Source organism: Melospiza georgiana, chromosome 12 (assembly GCF_028018845.1).
Source record: "Melospiza georgiana isolate bMelGeo1 chromosome 12, bMelGeo1.pri, whole genome shotgun sequence".
NCBI lineage: Eukaryota > Metazoa > Chordata > Aves > Passeriformes > Passerellidae > Melospiza > Melospiza georgiana.
The window spans coordinates 6744051-6760941 of record NC_080441.1 but is presented as its reverse complement, the minus strand read 5'-3'; the positions used below and the strand labels follow the sequence as shown (position 1 = coordinate 6760941).

General features: G+C 40.1%; 1 protein-coding gene across 5 annotated transcripts in view; it reads left to right on the top strand.

Moving 5' to 3' along the window:
- Positions 1-16891, top strand: part of LOC131088498 (integrator complex subunit 6-like) — a 39663-nt gene that overhangs the window by 10795 nt on the left and 11977 nt on the right. For 4 of the 5 annotated variants that reach the window (XR_009115114.1, XR_009115113.1, XM_058032615.1 and 1 more), the window contains exons 3-9: positions 7194-7343; positions 7798-7887; positions 8194-8377; positions 9174-9302; positions 11121-11284; positions 12337-12489; positions 14095-14227. Coding sequence is in view for 3 of the 5 variants with exons in the window: in XM_058032615.1 (XP_057888598.1) it covers positions 7194-7343; positions 7798-7887; positions 8194-8377; positions 9174-9302; positions 11121-11284; positions 12337-12489; positions 14095-14227 (1003 nt within the window). In the remaining 2 variants the exon portion in view is untranslated. Of the gene's footprint in view, positions 1-7193; positions 7344-7797; positions 7888-8193; positions 8378-9173; positions 9303-11120; positions 11285-12336; positions 12490-14094; positions 14228-14423; positions 14505-16891 lie in introns of all 5 variants that reach the window. The other variant, XM_058032618.1, reaches the window with a different exon arrangement.

Here is a 16891-nt window from a genome sequence, read left to right as displayed (position 1 = left end):
TGTTCTGGTTCAGCTCTGTGCTGAAGTATCCTGGCTTCTCGAGTGTTCCTCAGAAATAGGTGCTTTTTAGCTGGATAGTGTTTTTCTATTTAAATAAGAATGCTTTTTGGAACAGGGTGATCCCATGATCTCTTTGGTATTTGTACTTTCCTTTCTTCATGTGTTTCCTTTTTTCCTTGTACAAGAAAAAGTGCAGTGAGAGTAACTGTCAAAATACATGAAATACTGATGACCAAAAAGCTAAATCCAGAGATAGATTGAAGCAGGAGCAGCAGGTAATAAATAAAAAGGTAGTGTAGGCTTTTTTCTTTCTACTTGGCATTGATTATTATCCCTTGGTTCCAAGCACTTTCCAGCTTTGAGTTGTTCATACAGCTTCTGCATTTGGCATTCCTATAGCAGGTGCTGCTTCTCTCTAAATGCTGTTATTAACAAAAGGCCCCAGTACTTGTTTCATAACTGGAGATTGAGAACCTCTCTGCTTGTGTTTTGCAGGGGTGTTGTGCTTAAAGATTGAGTTGTTTGTAACACAAACATCTTGAATTCTTCTTGAAGGAAAAGCATTTCTATGTCTTATTTAATGGTGAAGTCACCTTGAAAGGACAGGGAATTGCATGGTGTAGTTTGACTGAGCTTTCTTTGGGTTTGGTTTTTTTATTTTAAGGTTTCATGGAGAAATACTTCTTTCTATACAAGATGAAATAGTTTTCTGTGTGGCTGACTGCCTGTAATAAAAACTGGCACTTACATGCTGTGCTAGGATGTAGTTAACAGTCACTAATGTGCTTTAGAAAACCAACTGGTTCAATCTGTCTCTAGAAATTATTCAGTCTGATGGGTGCAGGTACAGGAGAGTTCATCCTAGAAATGTGCAAGTGCAGGGATCTCCTGGCATCTCCCTCCACACTGCAGCCCTTCCTTGGAGTGCAAGGCCTGCATTGCTTTGAGGGGAGGTGAAACTGGAGGGTGCTGCACCTGAGGGGTGTCCAGGAGGGGCTGCAGTGTGGCTGTTGTGTCCCCAGGGACAGCTGGAGGGTGACACCTTCCCTGCACTGTAGTGTGGGTGAGGGCAGGAGAGATTCTGTGTTATCAAGGTCCATCGTGTGACCCAGAGAAAAAGGAAGAATTGTGGTACCTGGAGGTGGATGGAGATAGAGGGGTCTGCAGAGTGACAGCTTTCTGCTAAAAATCTGATGTCAGACTTTATCAGCTGTGTGGGATCAAAGGAATCATCTACTTTGGTGTCTTCTTTAAGATGTATTTTTTTCTAAAGATGTTTTAAAGCAGTTTATGCTTCTCTGGTCTCTTGGAGACGTTTTATGTATATTAAACTTGTGTGATATTTTATTTGGCTGGAATTTAGGTGCTTTTAAAAAACCTAAATTTTCAGAAAATGCCCACTGGATTTCAAGAGGGACTTTTGATAGATGGTTTTCAGTTTGAGTGTCCTACAAAAGCAGCAGAAATAACTTCACAGGAAGAAACAATTAACTTACTATTCACAATACGTAGCCTTAACACTCTGACCTGGTGCTCACTAGCTGTGATATGAGGAGGAGCAAGTGATGCTTCTGTAGACTCTTCACTGTACTTGACTGCTCTGTGGGATTGTTGAGGGAGTAATTTAAACCTGTGAATTGGTTACCTGCTCAAATACTCCTCAGATGAGAACTGAGGAGAGTCTGTGTTAGGCAGGTCCAGAGCAGCCAGCAGTGAGCCCTGCAGCTCCCTGCTCTCAGCACCACCCCAGTGATGAGCTCAGTTCACACTGTGTGCCAGTGTCCTGGAGCTGTGCTCATCTCAGGTACCAGAGGTGGCTGCTGTGCTGCTCTCCTGTGCCAAGAACAAAAAATAATTGATCTTGGGAGTCTCTTTGCTGTGTGCAGTGACAGGACTGGTGTGTTGCACAGGACAAACTAGAGAGTGGAAGTGCTGAAACGAGAAGAGTTCCGCAGCCAAAGGTACAGAAAAACTGAGAGCTCTGTTGCCTCAAAAATGGCATTCATAAGTATTTGGAGGGGAGTCAATGTCTGTAAGTGTCTCTTAGAGCTGTTTTCTGCCCCATTTGCACAGAAGAACGTTTGTGAGGATGAAATTAGTAGGTGATTGGTAGATCATATGATTCTGAATTATTTTAGGAAAATGAAAATGTTAAATAAAAATATATTTGGTGTTCATAATGCAGTCAGTACCTTTCTTCTCCTGTGTGCTATTTTTAGCTAGCAAATCTTCAAATAACGAATCAAACACATGGGGGTAGCATGGGCATTGGCAGCTCTGTAGTGACAAGCAGCCTTACCCTGTCCTTCATGGGCAGGGGACACAGGTGCCAGCACCTCTCCTTTCCCTGTTTGTGGCGGAACTGGGGTGACCAGGACAGTCTTGGCTTGCTAAAATTCCTCTGCCAAAGTTGTTGGCACTCAGGCAGGGAAGCTCAAGGCTGCATAGGAGGTTATTCCCTGCTGCAGAACCCACTGAGCAGTGCTGGGACTGGGTTCAGGAGATTCCAAAGAGGTGAAGATACTTGGGCATTTGGGAAGCAACCCCCTGAATTGTAGGGTGTACAAAAGCATAATTCACTTCTGTACAAAAGAAATACCTGCTTGACTTTGGCTCAGACATGAGCAGGTCTGAGTTGTGATCATGTGTACAGTCACCAGTGAACAGAGAGGTAATTTAAAAATGAATCATTGTGGTGATTTGGGAGGCAAAATGCTCTGCTGGTTTCACTGTCTTCCTGTGGTACTTGGAAATTCCATTACAGGAGTGGAATCAGATTTCAACAGCTGGATTTTTTTTCTTACCTTATTTTTTCCAAATGATTGCTGCTGACCAGCTAGGATGCCACAGGCATGTTGTGTTAAGGTATTCTTGTTTTCCTAAGATGGGTACATTTAATAATGGCTTGAATTATTGAGAAACTTAAATACTTTAAACAATTTGTAGTATCTGAAATGCATTTGTTCTTTCTAGGGAAACATTAGCAGAACTCTTAAAAATCTGTATCTTTGACTAACTATTGAGTATGTACTGTAACACAGGCTGTTGTGATTGGCATGCAGGATTGCAAATTGTCTTCTTGGAAGATTATTTTTAGAAATGTTGCAATTTTTGAATTAGATCTGAAAGCAATCCAGTGAACAATAAACTGTGCAGTTCAGTCTTATGGCATTGCTTATTAGAAGCTCTGAAGATGAAGACTTGCAGCCTCCACATCACCATGTCCCAGGATTTCCTGAAGCTGGTGAAACTGGGAACTGCTTTGGACCTGGAATTCTTGTGCTCTAATGCCCAGCCTTTGGCTCTGCCCCTTTTTTTTTGCAAGCTGACAAAACTGTGCCAAGAAATAGTTGGAAAGAATAAAAGAAAAAAGCATAGCACCAATCAAAGCCAGAACAAACCAACAATGAACCAGTAAAACACTACAGCAACACCAGTAAACCTGACAGACAAACCAGTGTAGCTGAGATTTCAAGATCTGTGTTACATGTATTCAAAACTTGGTACTGTTTTACTTGTACATCAATATTACCCCTTTTATGTGATAAAGGTGGGATGGTTTGTTTTTGTTTTTTAACTCCTGCTACAGCATTTTAAAAGATTTTCTTTCTTTCTCTTGCAGCTAAAATCTTCTGTTTCTCCAAAGTCTTTTTAAGCTACCAACCAATCTTTTTAAGCTGCCAAGATTTTCTTTTGCTGCTGAACTCTGTCCTTTTGATGTTCAGTTAGTCCTGATTCTGCTTGGTGTAAATAAGGCCTCCTTTTCCTCACTGGATTTTTCACCTTGCTGTTTGAATTCTCGTTAATCTGGGCCTTTCTCCTGCTGAAATAAGCTGGTTTGACCTTACGTGCTTCTTGAAGCAGCTGAAATACTTCTGGAGCTGTGTGGTGAAATATAGAGCAGGGCATGGATTTGGCTGAAAACTAAGTTAGCAGAGAAAAATGTTACTTTTGAAGTATGTGATTTCTTGTCAGTATGATTTGCTTGCCAAGGCCAAAGCCAGGAGCTGGAGGGTGGTGTGATGCTTCCAGATCTCTGGGTGCTTTGTAGGATGGTATCCAGAGCTTGCAGAAGGCCAAATGACAGTGCATTTTTGTCTGGTGTTGGCATAAGCAAAGAGAGTGAGATTTTTGGTTTTAGTACTTGTTTTTTCCTAGCTATATTTGAAAGTCTTCTGGTATGTGTTTAGAGTCTAAAATTATTTGTTCATATAAATTATCAAAGGAAAGGCCAGTAATATACTGGCAAGGTAAAGGCTGCTCAGATTGCTATTAATAAATTCTGGGCATAAAAGTGACTGAGTCGGAATGTAATATTGAAGATTAGAAGCAAATACTCTCACTGCTCAAATTGGTTCATAACAACTGAAATAACTAATATTCAGTTCTGACTTCTTATTACTGACCTGTGGAGGATTTGTAGTTTTGTGGAATATGTGTTTGCTCCTTTAAGGTTGTAGAGTTTTGGTTGGGGTTTTTTGGTCATTAGTGTTTATCCTGGCAAGTAAAGCCAGTGAGTTTTTTGTAAGCAATGCTAGTGGCAGTATTTTAAATTTAGGAAGGATTATTATTTAATCACATCAACGTGAACTCATTGTGCATCTGCTCAGTGTGGGGTACTTGACTCTGTTTTGCCCTAAGAATGTTCCTACTGTATCTATGGAAAGGGAAATATACAGACTCTTTGGGGCTGCAGTTTCTGTCCCTGAAATGCATGTTTCATTATATACATTGGCTTGAGTCTTTCTGGAGAAAAACATTTTACAGAAGTAGACTTTCTTGTCATTGATTTAAGTGGTTTTGATTCAAAAATCTTTTTTTTGAGAATGGAGTACATTACTACTAATCAGACTTTTAGTTAGAGCTGAGTATGGATATCTTGCATTTGCTGCTCTTGTTCTCATTATGAGAAGTTCTTCCATTTTACTCTGTTTATTTCAAAGGTACAGTTCTCCTTGACTTTATAAAGATCCTGTGAGAGCTGTAAGATGAGAAAGTTTCCTTGGACAGCCAACCATTGGTGATCAGCTGCTCCTTGTACCTTCAGCTTCCCAACTTCTGCCTGGGGAAATGGTACATGTTTTATTTTGCAGGCAGTTGACCACGCTGCAGCAAGATCAAACAGAGAGCTGGAAGCTGAGCAAACATTTTCACAATGGGAAAATAGCAGAATCTCCAAATACCAGTGAGGAAGACTCTTACTGTTTATTTTATAAAGAATACTCTTAAATTCATTGGAGTTCAAATCAAGAAATGTAGACTGGGAATAATGTTTCTTTTGTAAATGTTTTGTTCCCCCCTGTGCTTTAGTAACAACATAAGGCAAATGGTCTTTGCAGGAAAACACTTTCTGAACTCCAGCCTGGCTGTTCCCAAGAACACTGATGGACTCACTGATGGGTGTTTTTGCCAGACAAAAGGGAACAGTCTCACCTGCATTTATGGATCCATAGAGTTCAGACAAAACAATTTTGGTAACTGTTCACTTAAGATTGTTTAAGAGAAGCTTTTTTACGATAAGACAAATCATCCTGTTGAGATTTGGTGCTATTTCACTCTGGAAAAGTACCATTAACTAAGTCACTTTTATTCCAGAACAGTGACTCTCTGCTTGCATTTCATTTTTGCCTTGAGCTGACCACAGGCGTGGGAGGTTGCAGTGGCTCTGCTGATGAGATGCTGTATTTTAAGCTGTGGTTGTTTGTGAGTGTTGGTGTTCTATTGAGAATTACCTGGTTCTGTTGAGCTTCCAGGGCAGTTTAATCATAAAGCTGAAGCAGTCTTGGTGAAAGTCTGTTTTTTCTTCGTCCCATTGCAAAGTTTTCTCACTTGTATCCCTTGCATTCATCTCAAGCTTGAAGAACAGGTTAAGGGAGCTAAACTTGACCAAAATGCTTTTGTTGTATCATCTTATGATAATTCTCCATTCTGAAAAGAAATCCACCCAGCTTAGGCTTGTCAACTCAACAGAAGTGTTGATCATCACAAGTCCTTTCTGCTCAATTCTTCTATCTTTTACAGTTCTGAACATGTTTGTCCTAAGCTCATTCACAGAGCCCTCAGTGTGTGCTAAAGGTTGGCAATGGGCTGGAGCAGCTTAAAAAAGCCCAGGAAGATCCAGTCCTGGTGTTCTTGCACAACTTGGCACAGGCAGCAGGAGCTGCAGAGCCAGGGCACAGGGAGGAGAAGCTGCTTCACCTGGGGGTTGTGTTGCTCAGAGGCATCCCAGCAGCAGTCAGGCTTTCTGAAATGATCCTGTCCATGTCTGCAGAGCTGGGATTCCTGCTGGAGCACAGGGAATGTCTCTGGTGCCAGATGAGAGTGAGCCTGGGTGAAGAGCTGCTGCCTTGCTGCAGGAGTATGGAGAGTGTGCTGTAATAGCAAGGCTGAGAGTTATAGGAGGATCCAGGACTTTGAGCTTTTAGCTGAGGCATCTTAAAATCCTGTACCAATTCCCTGTGAGCTGGTCTTCTCTAAAATAGCTTCTCAACTGTGCAGCAAACCACTTTTAGGGGAAGGGTGTGTGAATCACACCTGTTGGGCCTGCTCACCAGAGGGTCCAGAGTCCAGATGAGGGTGATCCACCCTCATCACTTGCTCTTCCTTTCATCCCTAGGCTTTGTCAGCAATAACTTTTTTAAAGACCTCCAAAATTTTAAGCTGTTACCCTGAGATACTAAACAGTGATTTGATTCTTGATAGGGTGTTTGCAGCCACTCCTTTCTTTTGTTCCAGACTTAATTTAAGGAAGAAAAGACAAAAAGGAAATGGGTATATGCCAGAAGAGTCAGTGACATTATGGTGCTTTTATCTTGGTTTTACCTTTGCTGTTACTTTGGCAGCTGCATTTCTGATTTCCAAACTTGGCAATTTCTCCTAAAAAAGTATTTATGTGCTAAATCCAAATACTTCTATTAACAGCATCATCTCTACAACAGTTCTCATGGTGATGAAAAGTTTTCCCAGTACTTGGCAGTGTGTGTGTTTCTTGAGTCTCCCATTTAGGTGTAACCATGTTTCACATCAGGCTGTGCATACCTGGATTAGGTGTGTGCAGCATGAAAATGGTGCAGTGCATCCGTTAATCAGGAGCATAATTAATTTTTTGTTGGGAAGAGAGATAAATGCCAACTTGCAATTGATTGCAGTTTGCTGCTAGAATAACTAATAAGCTTTTTTGTTTTATGTAACAGGCTGGATGGAAGGAAAACCATGCAACATTCATGAATGAACTGAAAAACCTTCAGGCTTCAGGACTAACAACCCTTGGTCAGGCACTCAGGTCATCGTTTGACTTGTTAAATCTCAATAGATTAGTGTCTGGGATAGACAACTATGGACAGGTAACAAATCTATCTGTAGTCTTCTGTCTATATTTCTATGTTTTTTTAAAATAATAGTTGGTGAGGGATTTTGATGGTTCAAGTTCCTTTTTGCATTTAACTTTTTGTTAATGTTGCATAGTTCTGTGTAAGAGCTTGAAGTGGGAACTCAAGCTTTTTTGAATTTTTTAATAATAAGAATTTTTTCTTATTATGGCTACTGAAAAGACTCTGGAAAATGCTGGCATTTTTTTCCTTACTGAAGTACAGAGAAGCAGAGTATAAATGCCCCAAGTGTAAACACACAGAAGTGGCCCATCTTGTATAGTTCTATTGGTTCCACACATATTTACAAAATTACAGGATTATTTTGAAAGATTGCTTATCTTACTGTTTATTTTATAATGACAAAAATGCAAGCCTCTCATCCTGTGTGTTAAGGTTGCTCTTAGCATTCTTGTGCTTTTGTTTGTAGGGAAGGAATCCATTCTTTTTGGAGCCATCTATTTTGATTACCATCACAGATGGAAACAAACTGACAAATACAGCTGGAGTCCAAGAGGAGGTAAACTTTCATTAAGTTCTTTCAAGTTATGATTGTGCAGGTTGGGGCTATGCTGAGATGAATATTAATCAGTTTTTTCCTGCTAATTGTACTTTTTCATAGTTGACCTGCTTTTATAGAGAATAGAAACCAGCTATCCTGTCACTGCCCAGCTCCTAAATTCATAGTCTGTAAGGGTTTTGAGAACTTCAGATAAATTAGTGGGTTGCAGAAAATGGGGTCTTTTACAGATAAATGAATTTAGATATGATGTTTTTAGCTGGTTTGTCAAATACTGGAAAATGTTCTTCAATCTTTTTTTACCAGCTTCATCTTCCATTGAATTCCCCTTTGCCTGGAAGTGAACTAACCAAAGAGCCGTTCCGCTGGGATCAAAGGCTGTTTGCTCTGGTGCTGCGTCTGCCAGGGGCTGCATCTGCTGAGCCAGAGCAGCTTGGGAGTGTGCCTACTGATGAATCTGCCATCACACAGATGTGTGAGGTCACAGGAGGTAACTGCATGCTTTTTTGCTTTGCTTCACATTTGGCATTTTTTTCCTTTAATTCACCTTCACCTCTGTTTTGTCTGTCTCACTCTGTGTCCGTGTGAATCCATGTGGTGCTTTCTTGGATTTCAGTAGCACAGGAGAACTTTAAAATAAAGCAATATTCCTATTTCAGATCTAGAGGTGAGAGCATTTTCTAAATGCAGTAGGAGGTTTTGGAAAATTTCTTTGGTTATTCTGGATGTTGGCTTTGCTCATCATGAGGGGGCTTTGAAAAAATTTTTTTGTTATTTAAGTGTTGAATTGAGCAGGACTGCTATTAGTGAGATGATAATTCTGCTGCAGGGCTGATAAGCTAAATTTAATCTTAAAAAAATTAATTCTGGATCCTATTGCTTGATATGTTGATAAGACTTTTTTTTTAATTGGTGCTTGGGGAAGTTGTTGTGTGGGAGGAGGAGGTTTGGGTAGACAAAAGCAGATAGATTACATAGTCTTGGTGAAATCAGGCCTTTCTAAGGGCCTGTGTAAACTTGGCCTTGGTCCAGCCTGATGAAGCCTTAGTGGCCTCTTTTTAGTAACAAAATCTCAGCAGGTTGTGGGGTTTTGGTGCTTTTTCTTGGTTGTATTGCATTTGCAAAGTACTTTGCCTTTTGCATAAACTTGTACAAGGTTTATTGCTGTTATTTTGGATAAAATTGCAAGCCTTGGCAGTGTGACTTAGGTAATAAAAGATCTTCCTCAAGTAAGATTACTCAAAATTTGCTTTTCTCTTTCCCCATGTAATTTCTCTCTTGCACAGGTCGTTCGTACTGTGTCCGGACACAAAGAATGTTGAATCAGTGTTTAGAATCTTTAGTTCAAAAAGTCCAAAGTGGAGTTGTTATTAACTTTGAGAAGTCAGGACCAGACCCAGCTCCTATTGGAGAAGGTACAGTGATTATTGTTTTTTTACCTGTTCCTAATGTTTAAGACAAAATGTTTTGTTTGTGTGTAGATGTCCTTAAGTGTCTTCCATGTCCTTCCTGCCAGCTTTTCCCTGTAGTGTGCAGGATACACCTTTTACCAGTGTTAGTTTGATCCTTGCTAAGTTAAATGATGCCATATGTCTGCACATGCTTGTATGGATCATCTACTGCTGGCTGGCTCTGGGTCACTCTTTTTACCTGTTTGGGTGGCTGAGGAAAGGGAATGTTTGCAGGAAGCATTTAAGTTTGAATTAGAGTGTTGTCAGGACTGTACTTAAAATAATTAAATCTAGCAGTAGTGTGTTTAAACACTTAAACATCTCTAAAGCAATCTCAGTGCTTAATTTTCTGTAGATTTTCATTCTGCTAAATGATCACAGATCAGTAAATGCAGGTGAACGTTCTTAACTGCGAGGGTAAAACTGTGCAAAGAACAAAGAGTTACTTTGCTCCCTTGAGTCAAGTGCATAAGAGAAAAAGAGGAAAGTGCACTCCAAATGTGAAGCAATTCTTCAGATTTACAGAAGTTCATGGCTTAAAGGAAGAGGAGAGGGCTGACCAGTTTAGGATCCTGGAATATCAGAAAACATAATAGCTTTTAGCATCACCTGAACATTCTAGCAAAGCCAGCTTTATTCTTGCTTTCATTCTGGAATCAGCTTTTTCTATGTTTGTTTTCTCCTTTTGCTTATTTAAAGAAGGCTTTCCTGTAATGCTGTGCTGGACAGCAAAGCAGCAAATTCCCAAATGTCACTGGTGGCCCCAATGTTCTCTCCTGTGTAGCAGAATGGTGAAATTTGGGGGTTTTGTTACCTTCATTTCTGTCACATTTGGATGGTGATGGATTGTGGATATGAATGTATAAAAATGTCAAGCCTTTTCTTTCCTATGGAAATTGAGAAAATCCTAAACTAGAGAGAGATTGATAGGATGTACCCAAGCTGTAAAAATCACTGGTTTTATAATGCAGAGGAACCAAACTGATGTGTCACTGAGACATAGTTTCCACAGTATTACTGGCTAATTCTCTAAAGCAAGGAAAACTAGTAATGTAAAATCTTTTTAAAACAAGGAAGATTGGTTAAGTGGGTGATCTCTGCTGTGCTGTTTGCTTTGAAGAGCAGTCTTTGAGAACTGCTGGTTACATCTGTAGTGCTACAAAGTTCCTTATCCTCAGCATGCAGGAGTCTGTGCTGGTGGGCTGGCAGGGAATGCTGGCCTGTGCAGCCCCTAAACTCAGGCTGTGGGGTTTAAGTGATCTGTGGATTGTTTTAATTAAAAATATGGCAAAAGCTGCCTCCTGCAAGATGGATCCAACTTCTCCAAGGAACTTTGCTCCTCTTTGAGTTTCTATGTGTGGCAGCATCAGTCAGTGAGCCCTGCAGCCTGTGTAGAAATGAAAATGCCAATTCTCAGCCTTTCCAGGTGCAGCAGAAGCAGCAGCAGTGGCTTGGTGCTGCTGTGGGAGCTGTGTCAGACACTGATCTTAAGCAAATTCATTTTCCATAGTATGTGAGTAGGCCTTGCTGCACTCACTGTGTGATGGCTGTGCCACAGCAGCAGAAGGGAGATCAGGGCAAATATTGTAATGGTTTCTCAGATGATTCTGTGATACCCCTGGATGCATAGGTTATTTCAGCCTGTGATGTAAATATCTTTGTCTTTAGAACAAGAGTAATGAAATGCCTTACTGACTGCTAATACAGAAATTTTGCTAGCAGACAAATGCGTGCATGTAGCTTTTCATTTTCTTTTTTTATTTTGCTTTGTTTAAATTTTAGATGGACTTGTTGATTCATCCAGGCCCATCAATTCATTTGCTTCTCAGCCGTGGCATAGTTGTCATAAACTCATTTATGTACGGCCTAACCCTAAAACGGGTGTTCCTGTGGGGCACTGGCCAATCCCAGAATCTTTTTGGCCTGATCAGAATTCACCAACACTGGTAAGTAAAATAAAAACCGAAAAAAGGATTTTACACTAATAGTTGAATAGACTGGAAATACATAATGACAGTGTAGTTTTTACTTTCTCTGTTTATAATATGATGTGACTTTGCTTTAAAAGGTTAACAGAATGGTATTATCTAATGTGGATACTGTAACCTGTGCCATTTCTTGTATCCAGAAAGTTCACTTCCATGTGTGTGGTTAGTTAATTTGCTGAATGGTTTTAAAAGGTTAAAAAATTGAGCTCTAAGTTACTTCATGTAGCACAAATCATAGTGAGCCTATTAAATTTTAATCAAAGCTTTATAAAATTCATTAACATGGAAAAAGGAGTATGTGTTTTTGAAAGAAGATCAACCATGGGTTTTCTTCCTTACTATTACTTCATGTGTGGACTCTTTCACTAGCAGGAAGAATTAAAACTGAAACGGAAGAGCTACTCCCTGCAAGAAAATGAGGAGAAAGCAGTACTAATTTCTCCTTTTCTTACTGAGGTGTTCATACATTTGGCATGCCTTATTAGCCTATCTAAACATCTCCTTTTGTTAGGCATGTTCTGTTCCTGCACTTTGCAAGTGCACCAGGTACTGTCTGTCCATTCTCCTTGCTCCCACCTCCTGATTGAAGAGGGGAAAAAAAAAGAAAGAGATTTGTAGAGAGTTCTTTGAGAGATTCTTTGTGAATTGAGGGCCCTCTCCCATCTGTTTTTCTGTCAACTTGAAGATGGGAAGAAGAGTTGAAGTCTCCTTTAAGCCTGTGTTGTAGCTCAATTGACATGAAGGCTTTTAAATATAAAGATAAATAGTGGCATATTAACCATGTTTTTCTCTTGGTGGGAAGAGTGTGTGAGCATTTTTTTCAGTTAGAAAAATATTTATTTTAAATTCTGTTGTGGGAGCTTGTATTTTATTTTCTTCAAAGGAATACTTCGGAAACTGAATGTTTTAAGACTTATAGGATGGTGAAATACCCACTTATGGATGTTTTTAAGAGAATTGGTTTGTTTACCATAAATATGTGAAAACTGATACCCTTTTCCTCCTTTCAGCCTCCACGCACAGCTCACCCTGTGGTGAGGTTCTCCTGTGTGGATTGTGAGCCCATGGTCATAGACAAGCTTCCTTTTGACAAGTATGAGCTGGAGCCTTCACCCCTCACCCAGTACATCCTGGAACGAAAGTCTCCCCATACCTGCTGGCAGGTACTTGTCCTTTATTTGATTCTGGAAATGTAATGGGTTATCAGTACAGATTCTAGAAATATAATGGGTACTTCCATCTTTGCAAGCCTGGAGAATTGGGGTCTGGTTCAAACTCTGCAGCAGATGAGAAGAAACATGTCAAGGTTTCACTTACCTCCTTTCTAAGAGAATTATTAGGAGTCAGAATTGAGTGTTCCCTCCACAGGCTTTGTAATCTCATTTAATTCTCTTTCTAGGTCCATCTCATTTTGCTAAGAAATACGCCCCCCAGGTTCCATTTTTGGCTAAATTGAAACTCTCTGCAGGCTTTCATTTGCTTACAGGGAAAACCCAGCACTAGTTTCCATCATGTTCCCTAATGAACAGCTGCAAATCATTTTCACTAGATGCTTGAGGCTGCTAATGGGAATTGAATGGAAGCTGTTGATCCTGTTGACTAGATTGGCCTTGAAGAGGTCGAAGTTCTGTTGCTGAAATCCTTTGTCACGTGATACTTTTGTAATTTTTTAAATAAGTTTCTGTGTCCTCTCTAAAATCAGGCTCCCTTCTTGGTGGTGTGCTTTTAAATATTAGCCTAATGTGTACACCAGGAGTATGCTTAGTATGATACTTCAGCTGGAAAGGTGAATTTGGAGGTCTGTTTTTATATCCCAAATAAATGCTACAATTTAGTTGAAAATATGACATGCATATTCAAAAGAAAAATTCAAGTTACTTAAAAAAACCTAATTTCAAAAATGTCCTTTATATTCTGTTAGGGACATTATTTGCCTGAGTTACTAAAATTACTGCTATTTTTCAAAAACTGCTTTTCTTCTCCCAGCTACACATCAGACCTTTACAAATCAGAGAAATAGGCTCATTGTCATAGAAACCATGCAACAAACCCAGTTTCTTTTGCCCTGAAAAAACAGAGGAAAGCCACTTGCTATTTGCTGCAAGGTTTATTTTTTTCTAGGAAAACTATTTTTGACTTAGATGTGGGTTATTTTGCTTGCCTCAGTCAAGAAGATCTACCATTTTTATCCTGTTGAAATATTGTTTACATGTATTGCTTTTCAGGGTTAAAACCCTCATATATGTGCACTTAAAAAGATAAAGTCAATTTTAAGAATGTTGGCACTAGGCATAATCAAGACATTTCTTGAGTGGTTGTTTGTTTTGTTAAATTTCTATGCTTAAAAACGTTTTGCATTTCTTTTTATCAGTGTTGTAAACATGAGTTGTGCTATTTTTGAGTCAGAAGACTAATTTCAAATAGCTTGCTTATTTAACATTCCTTCAACAGATGTCCCTAACCTGTTTTAAATAATTCCAAAAACTCTTCAGGGCATCACTTCACAGTAGTTTGACTAAAGCAGTAAAGATCACTCTGTGAAGAGCATTTCCACACTTGCTGGGTGTTCACTAAATGTTGCATGTCTCAGTTCATGACTGGGGAGTGTAGGTCCATACTCACCCTGATGTGTTCAGATTCATCTGTGCTTGATAATTTACTGTCTTAATGCAGTTGGATTCAGATTGATTTGAATTTTTAAATGCTCCATGTTTACTGTTCTTCCCATTCTTCATTCTAATGCAGTGCTCTCTCTTATTCCTTGTCAGGTATTTGTGAGTAGCAGTGGAAAATACAGCGAGCTCGGCCACCCGTTTGGGTATTTAAAAGCAAGCACTACTTTAACCTGTGTAAACCTCTTTGTGATGCCTTACAACTACCCTGTTTTACTTCCATTGCTAGGTAGGTAACACCTCTGCATTGCACTGCCAGTGCAGCTGCTCCAGAGTAAAAGCAAAACAATAATGGTTGGTGTTCTGCCTTAGTTTGAGACGTTATAAAATAATGGAGATCAGAGAGTAGAGAATGTTGCAAACTCTTTTAACCTACTTTGGGAGGAGAGGATTTTCATACCCCCTCTCCCTTTTTTTCTCTCCAGCAGAGGAGGAGAGCTACCTGCTTCCAGTGCATGTTTGATGCTGTTCACCTCCTAGACACGTAGCCTCTTCCTTAACCTGGAGTAAGCTTCAACCTCCATTCTTTTCCCTCATTTAGGGTGTGGTGTATCCAGGTTTTGCAGTTGCTCTTGTAGCAGCTTATTTTTTACTGGAAGATGAGATGCAGTGTTTGTCACGGGTGTTGGGAAGAGGGAATTCCCTAATGCAGTTCAGAGCAGTAAGAAGGAATTGAGCAGTGAAACAGTCTGCATTTCTTTCCTGCCCAAAGGACCAGGTTTTGGTTTTGTTCTTTTTTTTTTTTTTTTTTTACTCCCACAATGAAATTATTTTCTATATTTTCTAAGGAAAGATAATATGAAAAAGTGCTGTGTGAGTAACTGGCATAAAGGTAATGGCAGAGAGGAGTTTCCAGAGTGCCACTAACCCTTTCAGTTGCAGACGCTGTTATGGCTTTTTTGTTCTAGATTTTGTGGATGTTTTTAGTGATACAGAAGAACAATGACCAAGAATTGAGTCTTATTGCTTACACAGGATTTTTCTATTCATTTTTAGGAGAAAATAAAAGATCAGAACACAATTCAGGAATGCTTTTTTGTAATCCTGGTCATAACCAAAAAAGAAGAAACTTGTGCTTGCTCATAATGTGTCTTTTATAGTTTTCTGTGTAGCCTGGTAATTGTCCCAAAGTATGCAAGGAGGATGAGAGTTTCAGTGACTTTGTGGTTCCTGAAATACTGCAGCAGACCCACTAGCTGAAAAGCCATCACTGATCCTAAGTTAACTTCCCTGTTCATTTTGATGTTGACATTTGCAGTTCTGCTGAGTCTTCCCTGGCAGCTCTTGTCTTCCCCCTGCCTCTTTTTTACAGGGGTGTAAATCTCTTCCTTCTCTTTGAGGAAAGGCACTTCTCAGTGTGTGTAGTGCTATTCTGCAGTTTACTCACCTGGTAATCCATTTCTTATATTTCTGAAGGCTCTTCAAAGGAAAATGCAGAGTTTCCACATTGCCTGAGTTGTAAAGTGGATGTTTTCTTGAGGTCATGAATCCCATGCATTCCATATTGTTCATACAAACACACAGTGTTACCTTCAGATCTCCTTCCAGGGCTCTGTTTGTCCTTGGTCTCTAAGGCATGGTAGGATTAAGTTCTGTGGAATATACCTTAAACACAAAAGTAGATCTGGGTCCTTTTCTGCTTGGCACAGAAGATGAGTGAGATGATAAGCAGCATGCCTGGTAAATTATTTGTAGATGATTTTAGCAGTACTGACTCTGTATTTGGCTCTGTAGGTAGGTGGAACACTCCCCCTGTTCTACCTTCATACACACCAGTAGTGGATACTGATGGTTCAGCAGAGGACTGATAGGAGTGTGTAAAACCAATTTTTCATTACTCTCATCCAGATTTAAAAGGATGTGGAGAAGTCCCAAGACCAGGAGAAGTCTGCTCCATTCAGCCCCTACCTCCCATATTGATCAGTGTGGTTCTGGTGGCTCCTGCCCTACTGGTAGAATACTGTGTTGGAGGACTGGTTGGGACAGTACCATGGATAATCTACCTCTGTTCCTTCTGGTGTCTCTGTCAAAGACAAAACCACTTTACAACTGTATATTTGTATGTATTATCAAATATGTTCAACCTTAGAAACAGATAGTAAGATGTTTAAAGTTTTTTTTGCTTGCATTTTTGTTTTCCTCCTGTATTACTGAGCAGGTGAAGTTTGAATTCTCTTTTTGAAAAATAATGTAAGACAGCCCTACAAACAGGTAAGGTAGGTAGGCATGAGGCAGCTTGCAGGTGATACTGGAGAAAACTGGAAGAAGTTGTACTGGTCCATGGCTGAAGGAGGTGAATTGTACCACATTCTATAGCTTTGGTGATTTTATGTCTTGGTTTCTGCAAGAGTGGATTGGGGAATGCTCTAACTCCTGCTGGTGTTTAACTCCAGGGCCTGCATTCAGAAGCTCTGTAAGGGAAAGGAGCCAGTTAACAGGAGTTGATAAAACAGTGGAGGCACACAGTCTGTTAATGGACTCATGCATTGTGCTGGGTTGGCTGACAAAAGCCCTGGTCTCTGGTCCATTCCCAGCCATGATGGACATGTGGGATGAGAGCTCCAGTTTGCTTTCAGACAGCTAGAGAGAGTCCTGATAGCTTGGTGGTGGTTTACTCCCAGAACTGAGGTGGGCTGCAGTTCCTTCTGTTCAGTGGGAGGCTGCTGAAGGCAGAGCTTTTCACAGGCAGATAGATGCTGATGTGCTTCAGTGCTCAGTGCTTGGCCCACAGATGATAGAATTTTCCTCTTGAAGGATTGTGCAAAGCTGTTGTTCTTCAGGTGCTGTTCTGTTTAAAAGCATTGTACAGCCAAGTTCATGAAGCAGAAGTTGAAGGAGGGGTTTTAGGGAGAGCTGAGTAAAGATGAGATATATTTCTAAATGCTTCTGCCTT